At 35.4% G+C, this 25,413-nt stretch overlaps 1 protein-coding gene and 1 long non-coding RNA gene across 6 annotated transcripts in view; one reads left to right on the top strand and one right to left on the bottom strand.

Moving 5' to 3' along the window:
• Positions 1 to 23,361, bottom strand: part of POT1 (protection of telomeres 1) — a 106,779-nt gene extending 83,418 nt beyond the window's left edge. For 2 of the 4 annotated variants that reach the window (XM_054496755.2, XM_054496751.2), the window contains exons 1-2: positions 23,245 to 23,361; positions 22,265 to 22,449 (exon numbers count right to left, since the gene is read on the bottom strand). In XM_054496755.2, coding sequence (XP_054352730.1) covers positions 22,265 to 22,387 — 123 coding nt within the window. In that variant the 5' untranslated portion in view covers positions 22,388 to 22,449; positions 23,245 to 23,361. Of the gene's footprint in view, positions 1 to 9,002; positions 9,076 to 22,264; positions 22,450 to 23,244 lie in introns of those variants that run through there. The other 2 variants (XM_054496752.2, XM_054496756.2) reach the window with 2 other exon arrangements.
• LOC134739891 (uncharacterized) overlaps positions 23,345 to 25,413 on the top strand; it is a 65,160-nt gene continuing 63,091 nt past the window's right edge. For both annotated transcript variants that reach the window (XR_010126984.1, XR_010126985.1), the window contains exon 1: positions 23,345 to 23,467. This is a non-coding gene — a long non-coding RNA (uncharacterized LOC134739891). The remainder of the gene's footprint in view (positions 23,468 to 25,413) is intronic.

Here is a 25,413-nt window from a genome sequence, read left to right on the forward strand (position 1 = left end):
TCATACAAATGGCTGCCAGAGGCTTCTGTTCATAGTGTTCAACAAATATCTCGTGAATTAATGAATTAACACTGGCAAAAACTGAAGTACAGAACTAAACAAAGAGGGAAAAAAAATGGCTCTTAGGATCCAGTTTCCATGAATTTATGAATCATAATGGCTTTTAAAACATTCAAGTACACAGAGGATAGGAAAAATATATAACAGGTAATAGTAGTTTGTATAAACACTCATTAGATTGAATTGAAAATGAGATTTATATGGGGTGTTCTAAGCTTCTAAGAAGAGCATACTGAAGCCATTCAAACAAGAATTGGAATTACTTAGATCTGTGCCAAGAGTATATTCTGACATACCACAGTAGATGTTTAACTCAATTGGGTGAAAAAGGTTAGGAGACCAGCCTGGAGAAAAAATACTATGCTACAAAAAGTGAGAAGGTTTTATCAATGCATATACAAGTTATAAAACTAAAAACACATTTGGAATTACTGAAATCTTTAAACTAATTTAAGATACTTAAATATTAGCAAATGGGTCATTTCCTTTTTGTGTCTGTACTACCTGTCATCCCTGTCACATTGCCTTACAAAGAGTGAGCTCCCTTGTCATTAAACAATTCCCTGTTTAGTATAGCCAAATAGAATATTTACTGCAAACCAGTCTCAGAGAAGAAAAATGAAGTCAGTAAAAGTCTTCTTAACAATAAGAAGTGTTCTTCAAAAAATCAACAATTAACTTAACTGCTTCACCCCCTGCAAAATTAAGGCCACATACTGTATGATTCTACCTAAAAGATCGGAGGTTGCCAGAAGTTAGGGAAAGGGAGGGATGAATAGGCAGAGCCAGAGGATTTATAGGGGAGTGGAAAATACTCTATAAGGTACTATAATGATAGATATATATCAAAATACATTTTTCAAAACTCATAGAATGTACAACACCCAGAGTAAACTCTAATGTAAACCATGGACTCTGAGTGATAATGATGTCATTGCAGCTTCACCAACTGTAATACCACTCTGGTGAGGGAACATTGATAGCAGAAGAGGCTATGCATAACTGCAGGTAGAGAATGTGAAGGAAATCTGTCTATCTTTCTCTCAATTTTGCTGTGAACCTAAAACTTTTTTTAAAAAGTATTTTTTAAAAAACCAAAGCTTTAAACATGTATTTTAAAAAGTATATCAGATTATTTATTTGCGTATTAACAAATATGGTTTTTATATGTTAGTACCTCCTAATAAAGGAAACAGTCAGTGGTGAAATAAGCAAATCAACAGGCAAATAATAGCATAAACTACAAGACTCGTGTATTAGTTTGCTAATTTTTAACAAATAATACCTCAGAAATTCTCAAGTCGTTACACTTAGTGGGCAAGAAAAGGGCACTGAAAATATAAAATAACTGATAATCCAAAATGAAAAACACTTATTTGACTTTAACAAGCATTAAATAATTTTTCTATATTGACCTTACAAATCTTGTTAGGTTACCATATTTTAAAACATTTTTCAAGAGTAAGGGTACAGGCAGAAACCAGGGACCTGATGGCACTGACAGTGTGGTGATTGACAGAAAATGTTTCTCTATAAAAATGTATTTCATGAGCACTGGCATGTACTGGGTTGAGTAATACCAAGGTCATAATTGAAAGTAATGTATGTGAATAATATTAGCATTAAAAACCAAAATTCTTAAATTGCCTACAAATCACTGTATGATTTGACCCCTACCCACCTCACCAGCCACATCAGCCACATATTGTGTGACTCACTCTGGTATTCTGTCTTCTCAAAATTCATTAAATATTCCAGGATGCTTGTTCAAGGCCTCTGTATATGCTATTCTCTCTTTGTAATCTGTAACCCAAGTACGCCTGTGATCATTTTTCCATTACTCTTCTCATTCTACTATTCAATATTCATAGTTACATATCATATCTGGATAAAATAATTATGTAATAATTGTTTAATTCTTCTCCATGGGACACTATGCTCTATGAGGGTGAGGTCCATGACTGTCTTATTCACTGCTATATCTCCAACATCTATCATAGAATACAAAAACATTTAACAAATGTTTGGACAACTAAATAAATGATCAAAGATATTAATATTCATACATATGTAGATAGTATACCTTCAGGAATCTTAAAATAAAATAAACTGTACAACTACTACAAAACTTACTTCATAGACTGTTAGCATTTTAGAACTTAAAAGGACCTTAGAGACCATGTAATCAAACATCTTCATTTTTCAGATGAGAAAATAAGGGCCAGAGAGAATAAATAAATGGTCTAAGGTCACATACAGTTAATTAGCTATGAACCAAGACAAGCATCCAAATCTCCTGACTTTCAAGACAGGTACCACTCTAATTCCTCTTTCAGAAATAACTCTAACAGGGACACAGGGAGTAAAAAGGTATTAATAAGTGTCTTTATTTTTGATAGTTTTGTGGTAATTTTTTTTAACTTTCAGAATACTTTGGAAAAGTCTTTCCTCATATTTTATGTCCACATATTAAATGTTAAAACTGACTTTAAAATATGAAAACTAAAACAAAAAATGTCTCATACAGAGGAAGGCTTAACTACAACATGTGTATTTCTGCAAAATATATCACATTATTCTACCAAAGCAAGGATTAAAATCTTGTTAAAATTCATTTTAGTGTTTTAGGATTATTGTATTCAAATACAATGCTACCCTTAAGGGAACAAGCAAATGGCAAAGGAGGGTTTAAGAATCAAATTGGAGAAAACTCATTCCTTTAAGCAAAAAGTTTTACCTTTGGGTTGGAACAATCTTCAACCTTGATACTTTAATAAATGGGTATATTAGACCCTCAAATAATCAGCATTTCTGGGTTTTAAACCCAGAAATAATTTAAAGTAAATGTGACCTCAGGCTTTACATCATTATATTTTAAAAGCAAGAAACCTTGACTTACCATTATTAACAACCTCTGTTATCTGACAGGTACTAATTAACTAGTGTAGTTCTATTCTATTTTAATGAATACCTATTTAAAATGTATTTCAATAGCAGAAAACACTTCACATGTCAGGTAAAACACTAATACCTAATGTAATGTACATATTTTGTAGATGTACTATACATATTTTGTTAATTCATATCATAACCCTTTTATACTGTTTCTCAAATAAACATTTAATATAAAAATCTTAAAGGATAAAGGTAAAATATATTTAAAATATAAACAAATTGATCTCTGATATTCGATAGCATGTATTTATTTTTAAAACATATCTCTAAAATATCCAAGATATATTAGGTAAAAATAAAGCAACTTGCAAAACACAGATAGTTACTTGGTGAAAAATATGCACATACAGGCTTATCCATGCCCAGACACACACAAAAGCATGTGCACATATATATACACATATAAAAAACCTGGAAGGGTACTAAAAAAAGCATAGCAGTGTTTTTTACCTGAAGAATGGGACTGGGAAATGGCAGGGGATTCAGTGAGAATGAGGGAACTTTTGCTTTTCAGTTTATAGCCTGCCATACTGTCTGAATGTTTTTAAATCATGACTACACAAAAACAACAAAATCTTCTCAGACAAATATTTGCAAGATTGTCAAGTCCATAATACCACCATGAGGTAAGAAAAAAAAGGTGTGGAGACAGAGTGGTTTCTCTACTTATTCTAAGTCCTTTAACAAATGTTAGCCTTAGAGGGTTATCTTCATAACAAAAGTGCTAATCACCATCATCACAGAGGGTTAACAGTTAATACTTAAATGAAAAACATATACGAAGACACTTTGCAATCTGTAAGATTTCATGCAAATATAATATTATTACTAAAATTTTAATTCTGAAAAAAACTGGTTAAATGTTAAAAATTGGCTATAATAAACGTTTGAAAAAGAAACAGTGGTTTTTACTATCTAATGGCTCTTTAAATATATACCTTATTTGCTACTGAACTATGTAAAATAAACAAAGGATAGGAAAAGAAACAGAAAAATAAGTTCTTTAATCTCCTTACCTCACAAGAAATTAGAATTTGCATCTCTTTACACCATACCTCAAAACATCTAAAATGTTAACTAGAAAAACCCTTTAAGTTATGAATTCCCAACAAACATAAACACACATAGGTGTGTAACACAGACAGGTACACAATCAGACACACCCTAAGAGTAATGAGAAAAAGCATAACACATTTATACACTCAGATAAATTTTTAAATGTATTCATACAAATATAATGTACATACACCTCTCTCAGAGCAACTCTACCTACATTTACCCCAACACTATTTTCTGTATTATGTTAAAACAAATGTTTCAAAAATTCTTTAGTGAATGAGATTTTGTATTCATATTAGCACCTGACATTTAACATTCATAAATGCAAACTTTTTATAAGATACCAACACTGAATTCTTAATAATTCAGAAATGTCATCTCAAATATTAATTATTTTAACTAAGCTGAAATAAAGTCTTGCCTTCAAGAGGAAGAATAATACAAATAACAGTAATGATAGCAGACCTTTACTGGGGCCACCAACTAACAAAAGCACCTTATCAAAATAGATATTTACAAAGGGATTTGTTTGGAGCAATTAATTCCTATCTGACATCGCCTCAAGCAGGCATGATTGTATGTATATGCACTCATGCTTTTTTCTATTTTATTTCCTAGTGTCCTTCCCTGATGACTGTCAAGAGACTTCTTTGTAGTATATTTGTCTCTAGAATTTTTGTGCCACATCAACTAGATTAGAACTATATTTCAATTAATATTTTAAAACTTTTATCAGCAATCAATCTCAGAGAAATGGTCCGATGATTTGTACTATGAGCTTTAGGACATGAACTGTATGGCAAATGCGTTATTTCCCTAAATTCTAAAGCAAGATTTTAAGATATACCACTGATTAGTAACAGCATTGCACATGGAAAACTAACACGACACTGATTTTCCTTTTCTTTGTTCAAAGTAGAAGTGAGAAAAAAATTAACTGATTTAACAGTTCTTCACAGCAACTTGAGCAAAAAAGATAAAATCTGAGTTTGACAATGTATCACAAAATTCTTGTAACAAGAAAATAAAAGCAGATGTTCTAACAGTTTGCTTGAAATGGATCTTTATTCCAGACCCCATAGGTTTTACAAAAATGGTACCATTTCTCAAGGGCACTGAATTATTTAAACCACCACAATTTCTGCAACTACTGTATGTCATAGCTATTCAGAATTCTCAGCTAATCCAAAACCCTTACTTTATATTTGATTAAATTTGAAGCTGGCAACATTCAATGTTACTCAAGGGTCAATAATTAACTGAAGAAAAGCAGGGATTAGAAGCTAAACTACTGGGCTCAGGGTTCAGATGTCCTCCCTCCTCACTGAGGCTGTATCTAATTACAATAATAGTAATGACAATAATAATAGTTGCTATGTACTGAGTTCCCACTATGTGCTAGTAGTGGCTATATTCTGTCTTGAGTCCTTTCAACAATCCAGAAAGGCAGGTATCATTACCTCCATCTTCAAAATTGGGGGGGAAAAAAAAGCTCAGTGGAATGAAGGGTTTTACTCCAAGTCACACCTGCTGGGTTTTAGATACCCTGAGCCTCCCCTTGCCATATATGAAACATATACTCACACTGCAGAGCCTTTGTACTTGCTAAGACTGTTCTAGAACACTCTTACTTCAAATATCTGAAGGATCACTTCACGTCACTTCTTTGAAGTCTCTTATCAAACGTTACTTGTCAGTCTTTTCTTCACCACCAGATAAATATATACCTTCCCTCCCCTTCTCACGTTTACAGTTCTGCCTTACATTCTCCATAGCACTGTTTCCAACTAGAAAAGGTATATATTTACTTTTTTTGGTTTATTGTCTTTCTTCCCTAGAACGTATGCTGCATAAGGACAACTTTGTTTGGCTCATCGGTGTCTAGGAATAGGGCCTGGCTCCTCATAGGTATTCAATATATTGTTTAATAAATGTGTGAATGGCTTAATGAATACATGCAAATTCTCCTATTTCCTTTCGGAAGCACAGATGTATTCAGAGTAATATTTCAAATACAAAAGACTAGCAAGGTATACTGCAGAGGCTCCAGTTCCAGAAAGCCAACAGATGGCCACAGCCTCAAAAGATAAGATACACCCCAGAATGCCACGACCACTGTATTAGTCCGTTTTCAAGCTGCTAAGACATACTCGAGACTGGGCAATTTACAAAAGAAAGAGGTTTATTGGCCTTACAGCTCTACATAGCTGGGGAGGCCTCATAATCAAGGCAGAAGGCAAGGAAGAGCAAGTCACATCTCATGTGGATGGCAGTAGGCAAAGAGAGAGCTTGCGCAGAAAAACTCTCGTTTTTAAAATCATCTGATCCCGCGAAACTCCTTCACTATCATGAGAACAGCCGAGGAAAGACCCACCTCCATAATTCAATCACCTCCCACCAGGTTCCTCCCATGACACATGGGAATTGTGGGAGTTACAATTCAAGATGAGATTTGGGTGGGGACACAGCTAAACCATATCAACGACCATCAGTATTGTATTTCTTCTTTGAAGATACACTAAATCATATCACCTATTTTTTTAATTGAATTGCTTATCTTTTTGTTGTTGAATTTAAGAAGTCCTTTATATAATCTTGGATAGCAAATCCTCATTAGATATATGATTTGCAAATATTTTCTCCCATTCTATACACTGTCTTTTCATGTTTATGATAATGTCCTTTGATGCATAAAATTTTTACATTTTTATGAAGCTTAATTTATCAATTTTTCCTTCATTGCTCATCCCTTTTGTATCATATCTAACAATCCATTGCCAAATCCAAGCTCATGAAGATTTGCCTCTGTATCTCTGAAGGATTTTATGGATTTAGCTCTTATATATAGATGCTTAATCCATTTTAGTTAAATTTTGTATATAATGTAAGAATCTAATTTCATTCTTTTGCATGTGGAAATCCAGTTGTCTCATTATTATTTGTTGAAAAGACAAATGGTCATTTTTAAATAGAGATAGTTTTACTCCTTCCCTTCTAATTTAAATGTCTTTTATTTCTTCTTCTTATTTAACTGTTTTTGTCATTGACTGAACATGTGATCCCTGTCAAAAAATTACTTAGCCATAGAAGTATGGGTTTACTGTAATCCCAGCACTTTGGGAGGCCGAGGTGGGTGGATCACGAGGTCAGGAGATCGAGACCATCCTGGCTAACACAGTGAAACCCCGTTTCTACTAAAAATACAAAAAATTAGCAAGACATGGTGGCACGCGCCTGTAGTCCCAGCTACTCGGGAGGCTGAGGCAGGAGAGCTGCTTGAACCCAGGAGGCAGAGGTTGCAGTGAGCCAAGATCACACCACTGCACTCCAGCCTGGGTGACTGAACGAGACTCTGCCTCAGAAAAAAAAAAAAAGAGTACGGGTTTATTTCTGGACTCAATTGTACTCCACTGATCTCTGTCTATCCTTATGCCAGTACCACTGTTTTGATTACTGTAGCTCTGTGATGTTTTGAAACTGGGAAGCCTGAGTACTCAGACTTTGTTGTTCTTTTTTAAGGTTGTTTTCGCAATTTGAAGCCCCTTGAAATTTCATACAAATTTGGGGATTGGTCTTTACATTTCTGCAGCAAAGTTTTATAATTCTGATGGGGACTGTCTTGAATCTATAGCTCATTTAGGTAGTATTGACAGCTTAACATATCAAGTCTTTCTACACAAGTTTCTGCTATGTACAAGGCACTAATCACGGAAAGTACCAAAAAAAGAAAAAAGAATAAAAGCCCTTCTTCTAACATATATTTAGCCCTGTATCTGCAAGTTTTGCATCTGCAAATTCAACCAACTCAGACTGAAAAATATTCAGAAAAAAAGTTTTTAAAAAAATTATACCACAACAATACATAATAATACAAATTTTTAAATATATAGTCTAGCTATTTAGATAGCATGGACATTACATCAGGCATTATAAATAATCTAGAGATGATTTAATGTCAATGGTAGGGAGAATACACACGGGTTATATGCAAATATTTGACCATTTTATGTAAGACTTGAGCATCCACAGATTTTTATATCCATAGGGGGCTCCTGGAACTAATCTCACGCATATACAGAGAAACAACTGTAACTCAATTTTCTACAAGTATCTGTTACTTAATAAATGTATTTATACTTAATTTATTCAGAAAATTATTTCTCATAACTCCCTTTATGCTCTACCACCTTAACTTGCTTCTTCTCCAGACCACATTTCTACCTAATATTACTTTATGTAATTATTCATTGCATTTCCTCATTCCCCTAAAATGTAAATTCAATAAGGCAAGAACTAAGTTTTGTTCATAGCTATAACCCCAGTACCTAGAACAGTGTCTGATATATACTTAGCAGTCAGTAGTTATAGAATTTTGTAGTTTGTTTCCCATTTACTGCTCCAGACTCTTCTAACCAACCACAGGCTTCAGATGAGATCTACTTTTGTCCCTAAGTGTTACAAAGTAGCCCTTCCTAGCTTACTATGATTACTTGAGGGCTATATGGAGAAAGAATTCTCGCTATGTAAGAACAACACCTAGGTAACAAGTACATCTATGTAACAAGTACATCTATGTAACATGTTAAAAGCCAAGTTTTAAGACAGTTAAGCTGTTAAGATGTTTAAGTCACATAAGTGAAACTAGAAGCAGTTAGCTACTGCAATGGTCTAGATATGAGAGTAAAGGGCTATGAAGTAGAATAGAAGAAATGGGAGGGAAAGGGAAGGGATATTTGGGAAAAACTTTGCTAGAGGACTGATTTTTCATTCTATAGATTTTCGTACTACTATTAATGTACTACCTTTCAGAAATCATTTATATGTATGTGTGTGTATGTATGTACATACACACACATATATATATGAAGTCACATATTTATATATTACAGGGAAAAAAATAAGTAGAAATAGTTGCTTATGCTATATACCTCGTTGTCCAATCTGCAAAACAGCTGTTTTATTTCCACGATAAGTTAAAGAAGAGATAAGTGAAAGTTTTCCCTGAAATGAGAAAAAAAAAATAGTTACAAAGAGGAGTCAAAGGAGTTTATAATAAAACCAAGATAGAAATAAAAATTAGAATTTTCTATAGCAACAGTTTTATCTTTCAAGAAGTCAAAGTACTGTGTTCAAGTAACTATTTTAAGACAAGAAACTGCTGAATTTGTTTTTCTAGAGAAAAATCAGATCTACAAATACTTCAAGGTTTATAATATAATTTCTTAAGTAATCCTGTTAGTTAAGTACTATCAGTTCCTTATTTTGCAGATAACTAGATCAACTTTCCCTAGCTTTGTTTTAATCTGTAATATTGTTCTCTACAAAACAATAAAATGATGTTTGCTCCTAGAAAGAAATGAAAACTTAATAAAGATTTAGAAATGCAAAATGGAAATCTCATATAGTGTGGACAAATCAACAGATTAAGACACAAGTACAGTTTAGTCTTTGTTCAGTTTCTGTAACTAACCAGCTCTGTCAGTTTAAAAAAAGTTACTTAATTAGAGTCTCAGATAAAATAAAGTGTTTAATCTGGACGGTTTATGTAAATAAAGTTTAAAAATAGATCCTATTAGCCTCCCAGGCTAATATTCCAGACTTTGATATATCTAATAAAAAATACATCAATTTTACTTATAAAATAGGACTCAATTTTACTTATACATCAATTTTACTTATAGGAACATAAATAAAAATATGGTTATCAACAATGCATGATTCACAGTCAAAAGTAAAAGCAGTTACACTTAGAAGATAGAAAGCTGAAAAAAGTGTCAACAATAAAAAGTTAAACAATCTGTAAATTTCAAAACTTTTCTTGACCCATCAGAGAGTTGAGGTCACAGGGCAACCAACTAAGCAGAAATCTGAGGAAAGCAAGGTACTTCTAATGAGAATAAAACAATTGTTTTATTTCTATGATAAGTTAAAGAAGAGATAGTGAAAGATTTCCCTGAAATGAGAAAAAAAAAATAGTTACAAAGAAGAGCCAAAGTTTATAATCACACCAAGATACAAATAAAATTTTTATAGCAACTTGCTTACCTAAGGTAAATGACAAATGTACCCAGACATCTGTAAGAAAAATTCATCTAACACTTTAATGAATTGCTAGAGGCCAAGTATGGGGCAATGAAAACACATGGAGCCCCCAAGCTGCAAACACAGGGGAATTCATTCATTTATATGCGCTTCTCCACAGACCTGACAAGGTTCAGGACAGAAGTAGGGCAATGGCAGCAGCAGTTACTGCACGAAAGGCAGGAAACTCTGCTTGGCTCTTTCTCCTCTATCTTTCTTTCAGAACAAAGGCCTTAAAATGCTGGGAGAAGGGCAAAAAAAGGTCAATCCAAGACCATTGGTGAAAACCCACTACAGCTGGAAGGCAAGAACAGAAAAAAACACCTTCTATCCCTGTTAGGGATGGGCAGGAACGGGTACATAGGTGTAAGGCCCAGACCTATACAGCTAGAGGCAAAGCAGGATCATTGAGAAGGCCCCACTCACAAGACCCAGGACCTACTGCTACGAAGACAGGCTTCATCAGAACAGAGAACATCTACCTATTAAAGGCTAACCAGTACCTAGTAAAAAGTAACATGGTCTACTACTGGAAGAGAAGCCCTTGAGCAGGGAGGAGATCTTATTTGAGGCAAAGCACAAAGGAAAGACCTAAAACTAAGGATGGGGAAGACAAGAGAAAAATCCTCTCATCAACCATCTCCGATCCTACATACAAAGTAACTCTAGAGGAATATGAAGCCTCTAGTGCATTGAAGCACCAAACACAACAACAAATCCCAAACCTAACTCTAACCCGACTAGATTAACTCAATGCACCAAACTAAAGGCCTAGCACAAAGAAAGACCTACACATGCCCAGAAATAAAAACTACCCCAGTTTCCACTGTCCTACACAAGACGTATAGCTTTGAACAATAACAACATATGAGGCATACAAAAGAGGCAAGAAAAAACGCAAAGCAATCAAGAGAACCACAATCAATTAGATTAAATGACATTAATCAAATTAAACTCAAAGCAGGTGCTTTTGTTCCTCTTGCATGTGATCCAACTAGAAGAAAAGTCTCAGAGTAGAGGGGATAATCAGAAAAAATATAAAGTTATAGTTATTGGAATGAGCCACACTAGTTTTAGAACAATGAAAAGAGAGCAAAAAACACCTAGGCATGTAGGAAGACACTCCTCGCACCTGCGAAGGGGCCCTAGCACCTGAAGAAAACTCTAGAACTTGGAAAGGGAATCCCTTAGGTCCCAGGAGGTGTAGGGGAGGGGAGGCATTAATCATCTTTGTCTTTCAGAACTCCAGGAACCTCTTTTACCAAGGAAAAATGTTCTGGTGCTACTCTCAGAAACTACTGGGAAATTTGAAAGTAAATCAACTGCTAAGCCTGCCTACCATGCCTCACCCAACTCCTCTAACCATGAGCCAGCAGGGCATGGCCCAGTTCCTGCAGCTTGGATGCTGATTACTTCCAAATGCCATCCATAACTAGGACAAATGGATTAGTAAATTAAGACAAATTTAACAAACTGCCCTGAGGCAGTCTCTCTGAAAACCAGACCAAACTAAATTACCAGAACTAAACTAGGGGCCTTAGGAGACTACTAGCTAACTAACAACACAAGAGGCACTGTCAACCCATGCTGCCTGCCTATCTATTAATACATACTTCCTGGAGGGGGGACCAACAATTATAAACTGTTTGTTTTCAGGGGTGGCATGTGTGCCACTGGGACTGCGTTTCTTGTGTGAAAGGCAGAAACTAACCAAATAAACAGTGTGTCTTGCACCTAGGGGTAGTAATAAGAAACATAAGAAACATTCAAGTCTTCACTAAAAGACCTTTTTGGGTGATCATGTTATACATTATGTCAACAGTTTTACCTACAATGGAAGTTATTCCATTAGAAAGGTGGTAGGAAATTTGTCCCTGCCCTTGTTGAAGTAAGGAAAGAAAACTGGAACCTGAGTTAAAAGATAAGCTTTGAAAATTAAAGGACACTGAGAGACTTCCAGAGAGACTGATGTCCCAGAATTACATGTTTACAATTCAACAGATGAAATCTATAGCTATTCCCTTAAATTCCAAATGACGTATTTACATTAAGGGAATTAGGTTTCTCTCCCTCTCTCGGGAGGGGTAAAGCTGAATAGCTGCCCTATATAAACTCCTAGATGCATCATTTCAGCCTTCCTCTCTGAGAGTACAAGAAATCCCCTTCACACAGCAGGAAGACATCTGGCCCTCACTGCATCGCTCTGAATGGGGAGGATGGGCAGGGAGTTATTGCTGAGAATAATATAATTATGTGGTGCTTAACAACAGGGATACATTCTGAAAAATGTGTGGTCAGGCAATTTCGTCTTTGTGTGAACATCAGAGTATGCCTAAACCAACCTAGATTGTACAGCCTACTATACACCGAGGCTATACAATATAGCTTATTGCTTTTAAGCTATAAACCTGTACAACATATACGGTATTGAATACTGTAGGCAATTATAAGACAATGGTAAGTATGTATGTATCTAAACATATACAAACCTAGAAAAGGTAGAGTAAAAACACAATACTATGATGTTATGGGATGGACACCATCATATATATGCAGTGCAGTGTTGACTGAGATGTTGTATATAGTGCATAACTGTAATAAGAGTCTGCCTGTATTCTAGAAATCCTGTTTGCTTTTAGGACAAAAATGAATTAGTATAGATATAAAAAATGTAACACATCCTGTTATGGACTGAATTGTGTTCTCCCAAATTTCAGGTTGAAGCTCTAACCCTCAACAACTCTGAATTTGACTGTATTTGGAGACAGGGCCATTAAAGAGGTAGTTTGGTTAAAAAGAGGCCATTAGAATGTGCCCTAATCCAGTCTGACTGGTGTCCCCAAAAGACAATGGGACACACAGAAACACAACAGAGTCTCAGGCATGAACAGAGAAAAGGCCAGGTGAAGACACAGTGAGAAGGTGAGCATCTGCAAGCCAAGGAGAGAGACCTCAGAAGAAACCAATCCTGTGGCCACTTTGATACTGATCTTCTAGCCTTCAGAACTATGAGAAAAGAAATGTTTAAGCCACCCAATCTGTGGTACTTTGTTATGGCTGACCTGACAAACTAATATACCCTCTTTAAAAACTGGGGATTTTCTAAGCTCAGTGCCCCTCAGATGTGCCACAAACTCCGTGTGCACATTATGTACCTGGCCCTGCCCCCATGGGACTTGGGGAGGAAAGAAGAACCAGTGCAAACATAAAGTTCATGTTCCCTGCTGTGCCAATAAGTAATATACTACCTAAATCTATTTGGGTGCCTTGCCTCCTTAACAGCTGAATCTAGAGAAGTGTAGCATGCCAACCTATGAGCTGTATCACACACTACTGCTTAGGAACTATTTGAACATTTGGCATTTACTCAAATGAAATAAAAACCTATGTTCAGATAAAAATCTGTACATATATATTCACAGTTGCATTATTTACCATCACAAAAACTGGAAAGAATCCAAATATTCCTACACTGGGCAATGGATAAATAGGCTGCAACAAAATTCTAATCACCAAAAGAAAGAAATACTAATGAAAAAAACAACCTGAAAGAATGTCATACGTATCATAGTAAGTGAAAGAAGCCAGATGCAAAAGGCGACATGCTGTATAATGCCATTTATATGACATTCTTGAAAAACAAAAAAACAGTGTCAGGAAACTGGTAAGCGGTCATGAGTGGTTAGAGTTGGCAAAACAGCTAACTATAAAATTTTGGAAGGTGATGAACTACTTAATTGTGATTGTGGTTACATACACATTTGCATGTATTCGTCAAAACTCACAGAAGTGTATGCAAAAAACAGAACGTAGCACTAAAATCCATTTAATAAAATTCAAAAAACATAGATATCTGCAGGTTAGAAAAGGGTATGTAAGTACACAATAGAGCTGAAAAATTATTCAGATATGTAAAAGAACACAAATACTTCAATCTTTTTTTTAAAAAAGTGAGCATTCTACATAACAATCTGTTAACCATGAAAAATACATAAAAGCTATTTCCTAGTTTTAACCCTACTAGATACTAATGTGTTCACTTATAGCTAAAAGAATTCATTAATAAAAATGTTAAAATTGGACAGGGGCGATGGCTCATGCCTGTAATCCCAGCACTTTGAGAGGTCAAGGTGGAAGGATTGCTTGAGGCTGGGAGTTTGAGACCAGCCTGGGCAACACAGAAAGATCCTGCCACTATAAAAAAAATTTTTTTTTAATTAGCTGGGCATGGTGGCATGTGCCTATAATCCCAGCTACTTGGGAGGCTGAGGCAGGAGGATTCCTTGAGCCCAGGAGTTTGAGGTTACAATGAGCTACAATCATACCACAACACTCCAGCCTGGGTGACAGAGCAAGATCCATCTCTTAAGCAAACAAATACGAAAATGTTGAAATTGAAAAAATATTTCACTAATAAAAGTAGGAATAAAAATAAAATAAGAACTTAGCAAACTGTCATAGTATTTAACATTTCTATATCAAGCACACAAAACAATAAAAGTATGTCAAAACCAGATGCAGCTCGGAAATAATCAGTATTAATGATACGTCAAAAAGAAATCAAATCATTGCACTTTATTAATAAATACAAGTATACAAGAAATATCACACTAACTGACCAAATGTAAAATAAGCTGAGAATGCTAACAAGCATCTGATAATCATTTAAATACAATTAAGTAGAAAAGACCAACTGTAATTCATAAAACTTTATTTAATAAGAAAGAAAATTCCAGGAAAATAAATAGAAATAAAACTTAAAAAGAAATAAATAGGTGAGTAAAATGTGTAACAAACAAATGTCTATACAAAGAATATAGACAAGCAAAACTGAAATGTAGATTTCTATTTATTATCAGATGCATTTTGTCCCTCACCCCCTCAACTAAAATTTAAAAACTCACTAAAAATGCATCCAGAATATTGGATATGGCAGACAAAAGGTTCAGTGAACTCAAAGAGAGAGCAACAGAAATTATTCAACTGAAAAGCCTCTCTGCCACACAAATAAAACACAATAAAATAAAGGAGAAAGGAAAAGAATCTCAGAGATCCGTGTTACAGTATCAAATAGCCTAACACATGAACATACACACGTAACTGGCATCCCAAAAAAGAGAAAAGGATAATAATGTGGCAGAAAAAAAAATTTCAAGAAATATTATACAATAATTTCCCAAATTTGATGAAAAACACTGAATGAATCCAAGAAGCTCAGTTACCCACAGAGGAGAAATTCAAAGAAAAAGCTTACTTAAGCACATGCCAGTCCAACTGCTGAAACTAAAAGATAAAACAGAAAGGTGGCAGGAAAAAAAATGCAAATCACATATGAAACAATAGAATCCAGAAAGCAGTGGACCGGTATCTCTATAGTCCTAAAAGAAAAAAAAAGTCAACACAGAATTCTATATCCAATAAATATATCCTTGAAAACAAACATGAAATAAAGGCATTTTCAAATGAATGAAAGCTAAGAGAAGTTATCGCCAGCTGAAATATATGAAATGGTAGATGTTTTTCACAATGAAGGGAAATAATGCCCAGATAAAAATGGATCTACAGGTAAAAATGAAGAACACCAGAAATGGTAAATATGTCAGTAAATATAAAGACTATACTTTTTCCTTCTTTTAATTTCCTTAAAAGACGACTGATTGTTTAAACAAAAGTAGTAATGTAACGTAGAGTTTATAATACATGTACATGTAAAAGATTATAACAGCTCAATGAACAGAGGAGTGAGTAAATGGAATTTCACTATTATAAGATTCTTATATTTGTCAAGGGGGAAGAAAAAGCAGGACATGAGAAATAACAACTGTAGCATGGGGAGTGGTACAATACTAGCTGTAAGTATACCTTAGTAAGGATGTATATTGTACTAGCAAACCACTAAAGGAACAAAACAGGTGTTGCTCAAAGCCAATGGTGAAAATAAAATAGAATAAAAAACATTTAACCCAAAATAACTCAGGAAGGAGAACAAAAAACAGGAAAAACAAAGGGAACTCAAATTGTTTGACAGACAAACAAAACCATATCAATAATTATTTTACATAAATTGACTACACTGATTAAATAATGAGACTGTCAGACTGGATCAAAAAAGCATGATCCCATTATATGCTAAGAGAGACTTAAAATACTAAACCATAAATAAGTTGAAAAAGAAAGGAAATGTTGATACACTCTTAATATAAGGGCCACACTACCACAGGCACCCAAAATCAAAGCCAAAGTATCTTAACCAACAACATACATACATCTTCAGAAAACATTTATTCGCTACAAATGCAATTTCAAAAAAATGGAACAAGCAATTGCTACACTAGATGCACAGATATCAAAGGAAGGGCAAAGGAAACATGAAAAAGCAGGGAAATATATCATAAAAGACCACAACAATTATCTAGCAATATATATCAATTAAAAAAAATTCCTCGAAATGCCAGATAAAGAATCCAAAATAGTGATTTTAAAGAAGTTTAATGAGATGCAAGAGAAATCTGAAAACCAATACAAAGAAATCAGAAAATGAATTCAGGTTATGAATGAGAGATTTACCAATGAGACAGACATCTTTAAAAAAAGAAAAGAAAAGAAAACGGAAACCATGAATTAAAAAATTGAAGAAAATACAAAATATATTCAAAAGATTCAATAACAGATTAGATCAAGCAAAAGAAAGAATCTCAGAACCTGAAGACAGAACGAAATTTTGAAATAATGCAGTCAGGCAAAAATAGGAAAAAGTATAAAAAGGAATGAGCAAAGCCTTTTGAGATGTCCAGGACTACATAAAGCAAACAAACATATGAATTATCAGTATTCCTAAGGGGGAAGAGAGATTAGAAAGTTTAAAAAACCTATTTAAGGAAATAATCAATGAAAACTTCCGAAGTCTAGCAAGAGAGTTAGACATCCAGACACAGGAGGCCCAGCTATCCCCAGGAAAATACACTGCAAAAAGGACTTCATCATAGCATATTATATTCAGAATGTGTAAAGTCAAAGTTAAAAAAAAAAAAATCTTAAAATTACCAAGAGAAAAGCATCTATCTAGTCACCTATAAAGAAAACATTATAAAACTAACTGGACTTTTCAGCAGAAATCTTACAGGCCAGAAGAGAAAGAATAACATTTTCCAAGTGTTCAAACAAACAAACAAACAAACAAACAAAACTGTAAGCCAAAATTTTATATCCTGCCAGAATAAGCTTAATAAATAAAAGAGATACAAAAAATTTCCCAGACAAGCAAACAACGCGGGACTCAGTAGAGAAAAAAAGTAGAAAGATCACAAATTAACACACTAGCATCACACCTCAATGAAAGCAGAAAAACAAGAACAAACGAAAGTCAGAGTTAGCAGAAGCAAAGAAATAACAAAGATCAGAGCTGAACTAAATGAACGAGAATCCAAAAAAAAAAACCCAAAAAAACAAATAAAAACAAAACCCAAAGGATCAATGAAAAAAAAGTTGGTTATTTAAAGAGAGAAACAAAATCGATGAACTACCAGCTAGAATAACCAAGAAAAGGAGAGAAAAGATCCAAATAAAATCAGAGAGGAAAAAGGAGACATTACAACTGATACCACAGAAATTCTAAAGGTAATCAGAGACTACTATGTATAACTACATGCCCATAAACTAGAAAACCAAGAGAAAATGGATAAATTGCTGGAAACATACAACCTCCCAAGATTGACCCAGGAAGAAAGAGAATTCCTGAACAGATCAATGATGACAGCAAGATTGTATCAGTAATAAAAAAATCCCAATAAAAGAAAGTCCAGGACCAGATGGATTCACAGCCTAGATGTACAAAACACAAAAAGAACTAACACCAATCCACCTAAAACTATTCCAAAACTACTGAGGAGGGAATTCTCCCTAACTCATTCTACCAGGTCAGTATCACCCTGATATCAAAACCAGACAAAGATACACAAAAACAAAAACTACAGACTAGTACCTCTGATGACATTGATGCAAAATTCTTAACAAAATACTAGCAAATTGAATCCAACAGCACGTCAAAAAGATCATACACCACGATCAAGTGAGATTTATCTCAGGGATACAAGGATAGTTCAACATATGCAAATCAGTAAGTGTTATACATCACATAAACAGAATTAAGGACAAAAACCAGATGATCATCCCAACAGATGAAGAAAAAGCATTTGATAAAATTCATCTTCCATTCATGACAAAAATCCTCAACAAACTAGACAGAGAAGGAACATCCCTCAACATAATAAAAGGTCATGTATGACAAATCCACAGCCAACATAATACTGAATTGGGGAAAAGTTGAAAAGATTCCCTCTAAGAATTGGAACAAGATAAGGATACACACTTTCACCACTCTTATTCAATATAGTACTGCAAGTCCTAGCCAGAGCAATCAGGCAAGAGAAAAAAACAAAGGCATCCAAATTGGGAAGGAAGTAGCAAATTATCATAGTTGACTAATGATATGATCTTGTATACAGAAAGCCCTCAAGACGCCACCAAAAATCTCTTAGGTTGGTAAATTAAGTAAAGCTTCAGGATACAAAATCAATGTACAAAAATCAGTAGTGTTTCTATACACCAATAAAAGTCTAGCTGAGGACCAAATCAAGAATGCAATCCCATTTACAATAGCTACAAAAATAAAATAAAATACCTAGGAATATATTTAACTAACAAGGTGAAAGATCTCTGCAAGGAAAACTACAAAGGACGGATGAAAGAAATTGTAAACAACATAAAAAAATGGAAAAACATCCCATGCTCATGGATCAGAAGAACTAATATTATTAAAATGAACATACTTCCCAAAGCTACAGGTTCAATGCAATCCTTATCAAATTACTGATGTCATTCTTCACAGAATTAGAAAAAACAATTCTAAAGTTCATATGGAACCAAAAAAGAACCCAAATTGCCAAAGCAATCCTAATCAAAAAGAACAATGCTGGAGGTACTCATTGCTTGACTTCAAAATGTATTACAAGGCTATAGCAACCAAAATAGCATGGTGCTAGTATAAAAACAGACACACAGATAAATGGAACAAAATAGAGAAACCAGAAATAAAGTCAAATACTTACAGCCAACTGATCTATGACAAAGATGGCAAGAACACTACACTGGGGAGAAGACACACTTTTCAATTAATGGTGCTGGGAAAACTGGATTGCCACATGCAGAAGAGTGAAACTGGAACGTACATGTCACCATACATGAAAATAAACTTAAGATGGATTAAAGATTTGAATTTAAGACCCCAAACTATAAAAATACTAGAAGAAAACCTAGGAAAAACTCTTCTAGATATTGGTTTAGGCAAACAATTCATGACTAAGACCTCAAAAACATAGGCAATAAAAACACAAATAGACAAATGAAACTTAATTAAGCTAAAAAGCTTCTGTGCTACAAAAGAAATAATCAACAGAATGAATAATCTCAGGAATGAGAGAAAATATCTGCAAACTATACATTCAACAGGGGACTAATATCCAGAATTTACAAGGGACTCAACCAAAAAACCCCCAAATAAGCCCATTAAAAAGTGGGCTAAGGACATGAACATTTTTCAGAAAATAAACAAATAGCCAACAAGCACATGATAAAATGTTCAATATAACTAATCATCAGTAAAATGCAGATTAAAACCACAATGAAGTATCACCTTACACCAATCAGAATGGGTATTAAAAAGACAAAGAAAAAACAGACATTGGGGTGCAAAGAAAAAGGAACTGTTATACACTGTCGGTGAGAATGTACATTAGTACAACCTCTATGGAAAACAGTATAATGAGTTTTCAAATAACTAAAAATAGAACTACCATTTGATCCAGCAATCCCACTACTGGGTATGCACCCAAAGGAAAAGAAATCATTAAATAAAAAAGAGACCTGCACTCATATGTATACCACAGCAGTATTCAAAATCACAAAGATATGGAATCAACCAAAGTGTACATCGATGGAAGACTGGATTTAAAAAGTCATATATGTACACAATACTATTTAGACATTAAAAAGAATGAAATTATGTCTTTTGCAGCAACATGGATAGAAATGGAGACCGTTATCTTAAGTGAAACAACTGAGACACAGAAAGAGAAATACTGCATGTTTTCACTCAAAAATGTGAGCTAAATAATGTGTACACACAGAAGCAGAGTGTACAGAGATGGACAATGGAAACTTGGAGGGGTAGGGGATTAGGAGTGGAGTGGATGATGGGAGGTTGCTTGGTGAGTACAAGCTGCATTGCTCCAGTGACAGATGCACTGAAGGCCCTTACTTTACCACAGTGCTATATATCAACATAGCAAAACTGCACTTGTTTCCCACACCTATTTACAAAACAAATTTTAAAAATTTTGTTTAAATTATCAAAAGTATCACAACTCATTTCCTGAAAGACATTTTCTGCTTTCATTTTTTCACCTGACATTCAATCTTCAAACTACTGAAAAATGAATTTGCCTCTTAGTGTTTAGGCAAAACTAATCTTTCCAAGTGATCAATAATTTCTTGGTTATTAGAATGAACAGATACTTTTCAGACCTTTGAGCACCTAATAGCAACATAATGCTCTGGTTAGTAGCAAAGACAATGGGAATGCAAATCACTGCTCAGCCACTTACTGGCAATTAGACCTTGAATAAATCACTTAACCTGTGTTTGTTTTCCAGCTATAAAATGAGAATAATACTTAGAGTTCTTAGGATTAAGAGATTACATATACAAAGCATTTAGGAGAGTGCCTACTAGACAACAATCTATATAAGTGTTATTGAAACTTGCATTCTTACGTTATCAAAGACTCCTGAGTTTCTTCCTCCTTCTCTAGACCATCTCTGCTTCTTATTCATACTTTCTTTCACTGACTCCTTCAACATGGTTCTCTTCTCTTCTATGCTTTGGCTCAAACCCATCTAAATGAGAGTCCCTTTGGGCTTCAAACTCCCAATCCACTTGCCTACTGGACACTACTATTTATATACCTCTAAAGACCTTTCAAATATGACCAAAATTGAACTCATCATGTTTCTCCCTAAGTATGTACCCTCTATTTTCTTCTCCTTGTTGGCTAGGAACTAGAAACAGAAGTTTCCTGAATTTCTCTTTGCCACTCTAGTCTAATTGTTCTCTAAGACCTACTGATTCTGCTTCTTTATCCTGTCAAGTCTAAAGGAAATCATCTATATTCAAATTCCTGCGCTACTACATATCATCAATATGATCTGAGGCAAATTGCTTAACCTTTCTGAAACACAGTGTCTTTAATAACAGTACCTATGTCATAGGTCTTTGTGATGATTAAACAATATATGTAAAGCACTTAAAACACTACCTAACGCATGGAAAAAAAATGCAATGAATGTTAACTTTAGTTATTATTATTACTATCTTTTTTCAATCTCCTTCCCATCATCCCCTCTGCCACTGGCCCAGATCATCATCAACTCTCACCTAAATTACTGTAATTGCCTCTTAACTAAACATCTTTCCTCCAATCTTGCATTCGCCAATATATTCTCTACCTAGAAGCAAAGTTTCTTGAACTCAAAGTAAATCATGTCTTTCTCCTGCTAAAACCTACTAAAGACTTCCCATAGCTTTTAAAGTAATATCCAAATTCCTCAACATGCACATAAGGACTTTTTTTACCCCAAAGGAAAGTATAGCACAGTCTGTTATCCCGTAAGTTCCAGCTCAACTTTCCTGATCTGTCAGAACCAAAAGCTCTCTCATGTTCACATATCACAATGCTAATATCACATCTATTAATTTTAATTGGAGATCAGGTGATTGATCTGTCAGACCCCACAGAAATGTGATTACCTTTAGTTCTGGGACTATATTTATTCATCTTTGTACCTCAGAAACTTACTCCAATGTTTCACACACGAATTTGATAATTGTTCGCTAAATAAGTACTGAATAAGAATAACTTATTGAGATATTCAATCTCAAATGTTATGACAAAGATAAAAACCATACCTAAACCAGTTCTCATAAATAAACTCAACATTTAAAAACTGCATTCCTTTTAGTAGGAAAAAGCATTCTGAGTTATAGAAATTCTTACCTGAATATATTTCTTGCTATAATTGTAACCTGGCTGTAGGGATCCGAAATCTACTTTATGTAATTCACTCAGCGGCTGAACTTCAGGCACCCCATTGACTTCCTTTATTAATTCAAGTGGCATATCAGTTCTGCTTCACACTGATGTCCAAAGCAAATTCAACTAGGGAATTTGACAACTTGCTGCTGAAGATACAAAACCAGTGTTTTACCCAAAATGCAGTCAAGAATTTGCTTTAAGTCACTTTGACTTAGTTATGCTTTTCCTTATTATAGTTAACACGGTTCAGGGTTGCGGGTTACAGGAGGATGGATTATTTCACAATTTTATTGCAAAGATCAATACAAAACATTCTTCCAAGGAACTGAAACTTAACTATTTTCTACTTAGCTGCTTAAAGTACCTCTAAAAAGCCAGTTTTAAGATCTGTAACGTCACTAACAAACGCCTTTAATATTGTGCTTTAAAATGTAAAATTTATTGGGGAAGAGGGAGGCTGAAAAATCGTGTTTTTTTTTTTAACCCCCACAGGAGTTGTAATATTGTACAGGCAAATTGTGCACCAAAAGCTTCGTACTCCACGATGTTTCTGTGGCCCCCTCCCTTCACCCGCTAAATAAACGAAAAAACAAAAATTACTGAACTGAGATTAACTTCTGCATCGTAGGCTCAACCTTATTTCATAGACCTCTTGACGGGCACACTCACTAGTGTCGATATCTAATTTTAATGTTTGCGCACCAACCTTCCCCCAAGCCACCTGAGCTCTGTGAGGGCGGGGACTTGGACTTAACTCCTGTCTGCTTCTCCCAAAACACCAAGAAAGATGCTGAACACAGCAGGCTCGAGATACACACTCGTAAGAAAGCGTTTCTCTGCGATAATTACATCAAATTTTGATCTAAACTAATTCAATCCCGGGCTCGTTCCGTCTGGTACCCACTCAAATGAACACAGCAAACCTTACAAATTTCACTCACCGGTACTCTAGAAAGAACCCTAGGAAGAGTTTAGGCGGGCGCGCACGTGACGTCACACGCACGCTGACCGTCCAGCTCCACGCATGCGTGCAAGATCCCAGGGCATAGCCCCTTGTTCTCCGCCAGCGGTGGACAAGCTGCGTAACGGTTCACACACTGATGGCTCCTAGAGGTTTGGCGAAATACTGACAGGATGCGGCGCCAACGGGAGCGTAGGGCCAAGGTACAGGTCCCGCCCAGTCCGGTCACATCCCCCGGAATTCTCGCCGCTCCCCTTAGCTCCGCCCTCAGTCACTTTCCAGCTTTCGTGGCGCGAGGCAAGCTCAGAGGAAGCGGGCGGGTCCGCTGGGCGGGATTTGATCTTCCGTTTGGTAGATTGGAAGCTGCTGTAGGCAGAGCCTTTCTTTTAATATCCAGTTCTCTTCCCACAAGAAATAGGCACCTACTGCAGTCGTTACAAGGAAGCATTTACGAGGATAACAATGTTATTTGAGAGTTTTTATAGTAATTTCGGGCATTGGCATAATGCCACCATTGAGTCTTGCTATTTACAGACAGATTTGATTAACCTTGTCATTGTTTTATAGGGCTATGATTTTGTGGTATAATTAATATTTATTATAAATTATTTTATAAGTTTATTATAGTTTAATATTTATTGTAACTTGTAATTGATAAATATTATTATCATTTATAATGATAAGTTGTTAAACGTGAATTCTCTAATTCCAGATATATGCCTTCAGTCATTTAAGTGAAACCATCCTAGTGTGAAACTAAATGTAATAAAGAATTACATGAATATTTCCAAGGCTAATTTGAACGAAAATATCTTCTTTATATACATATTTGCAGGAGGATATACCTAACTTTTTTTTTTCTTTTTTTTTGAGACGGAATCTCGCTCTGTCGCCAGGCTGGAGTGCAATGGCGCAATCCCGGCTAACTGCAACCTCCACCTCCTGGGTTCAAGCAATTCTCCTGCCTCAGCCTCCGGAGTAGCTGGGATTACAGGCGCAGGCCACCATGCCTGGCTAATTTTTGTATTTGTTTAGTAGAGACGGGGGTTTCCCATTTTGGCCAGGCTGGTCTCGAACTCCTGACCTTGTGATCCGCCCACCTTGGCCTCCCAAAGTGCTGGGATTACAGACATGAGCCACTGCGCCCAGCCAGCTAACTATGTTTAAAGTGCCTTTTTTACCAACAGGAAGCATTCAGTATTAGCCCATTTCGTGTTTCCCCTCCCCATCCCTGTGGTTATATCCCACGCACGAGCTGGGGGTGACAAGTGCATGAACTCAGGAGCTGTCCATTTGAGGAAAACTATAGGGAAGGTTTAGATGCTATCCTCCTTCCATCTCTGGCTGCATCCGGCTGAGAAATACTGTTCCTCCTTTTTATGTGAAGCCCTCCACATGAGCTTTGGACCCTGACCAATTTCATCTCCCTTCCATCATCATCAACATATTTTCTCTTAATGTATTTTAAGCTTTCCTTCTTTCTTCATTCTTTCCCGTCACCGTTTAAACACATTCTCCTAGGCTCTTGCTCTGTCGCCCAGGCTGGAGTGCACTGGCGAGATCATAGCTCACTGCAGCCTGGAACTCCTGGGCTCAAGCGATCCTCTGGCCTCAGCCTTGTAAGTAGCTGGGACTACAGGCACAGGCCACCACACCCGGCTAATTTTTTAAAAAAGTTTTGTGGAGATGAGTTCTCACTATGTTGCCCAGTCAGCTCACACTCCTCTGTGGGTACTAAATATTTGTTGAATGAACAAATGCTGAGGAAAACTGTTTATCTTACTTCAGACTTCCACCCCTCCATCCCACCCCTGCCCCTCACCACCCCATTACACTTAAACTGCCCTTAGAAAAACCACTGAAGAACTCTTTGTTGCTAACCGAAAAGGACATTTTTAGTCTCATATTTTTGAAAACATTCTTTGTGCTACAACATGGTCCTAGTTTTCCTCTTACCTTCTACCAACTGAATATTTTAAAATTTCTCATAATCTGTTTAGCCTGTAAGTATCCATGTTCTATAGAATGTGATGAAGATATCTAACAGGGGTATACGTAAGTCCTTTTATTTTGTTAAAGTGGTTGTTCTCAGTTCCTGTGGGACACAACACTTCCTACGCATCCAAGTAACTTCCAATCTTATTTCTTC

Source organism: Pongo pygmaeus, chromosome 6, assembly GCF_028885625.2.
Source record: "Pongo pygmaeus isolate AG05252 chromosome 6, NHGRI_mPonPyg2-v2.0_pri, whole genome shotgun sequence".
NCBI lineage: Eukaryota > Metazoa > Chordata > Mammalia > Primates > Hominidae > Pongo > Pongo pygmaeus.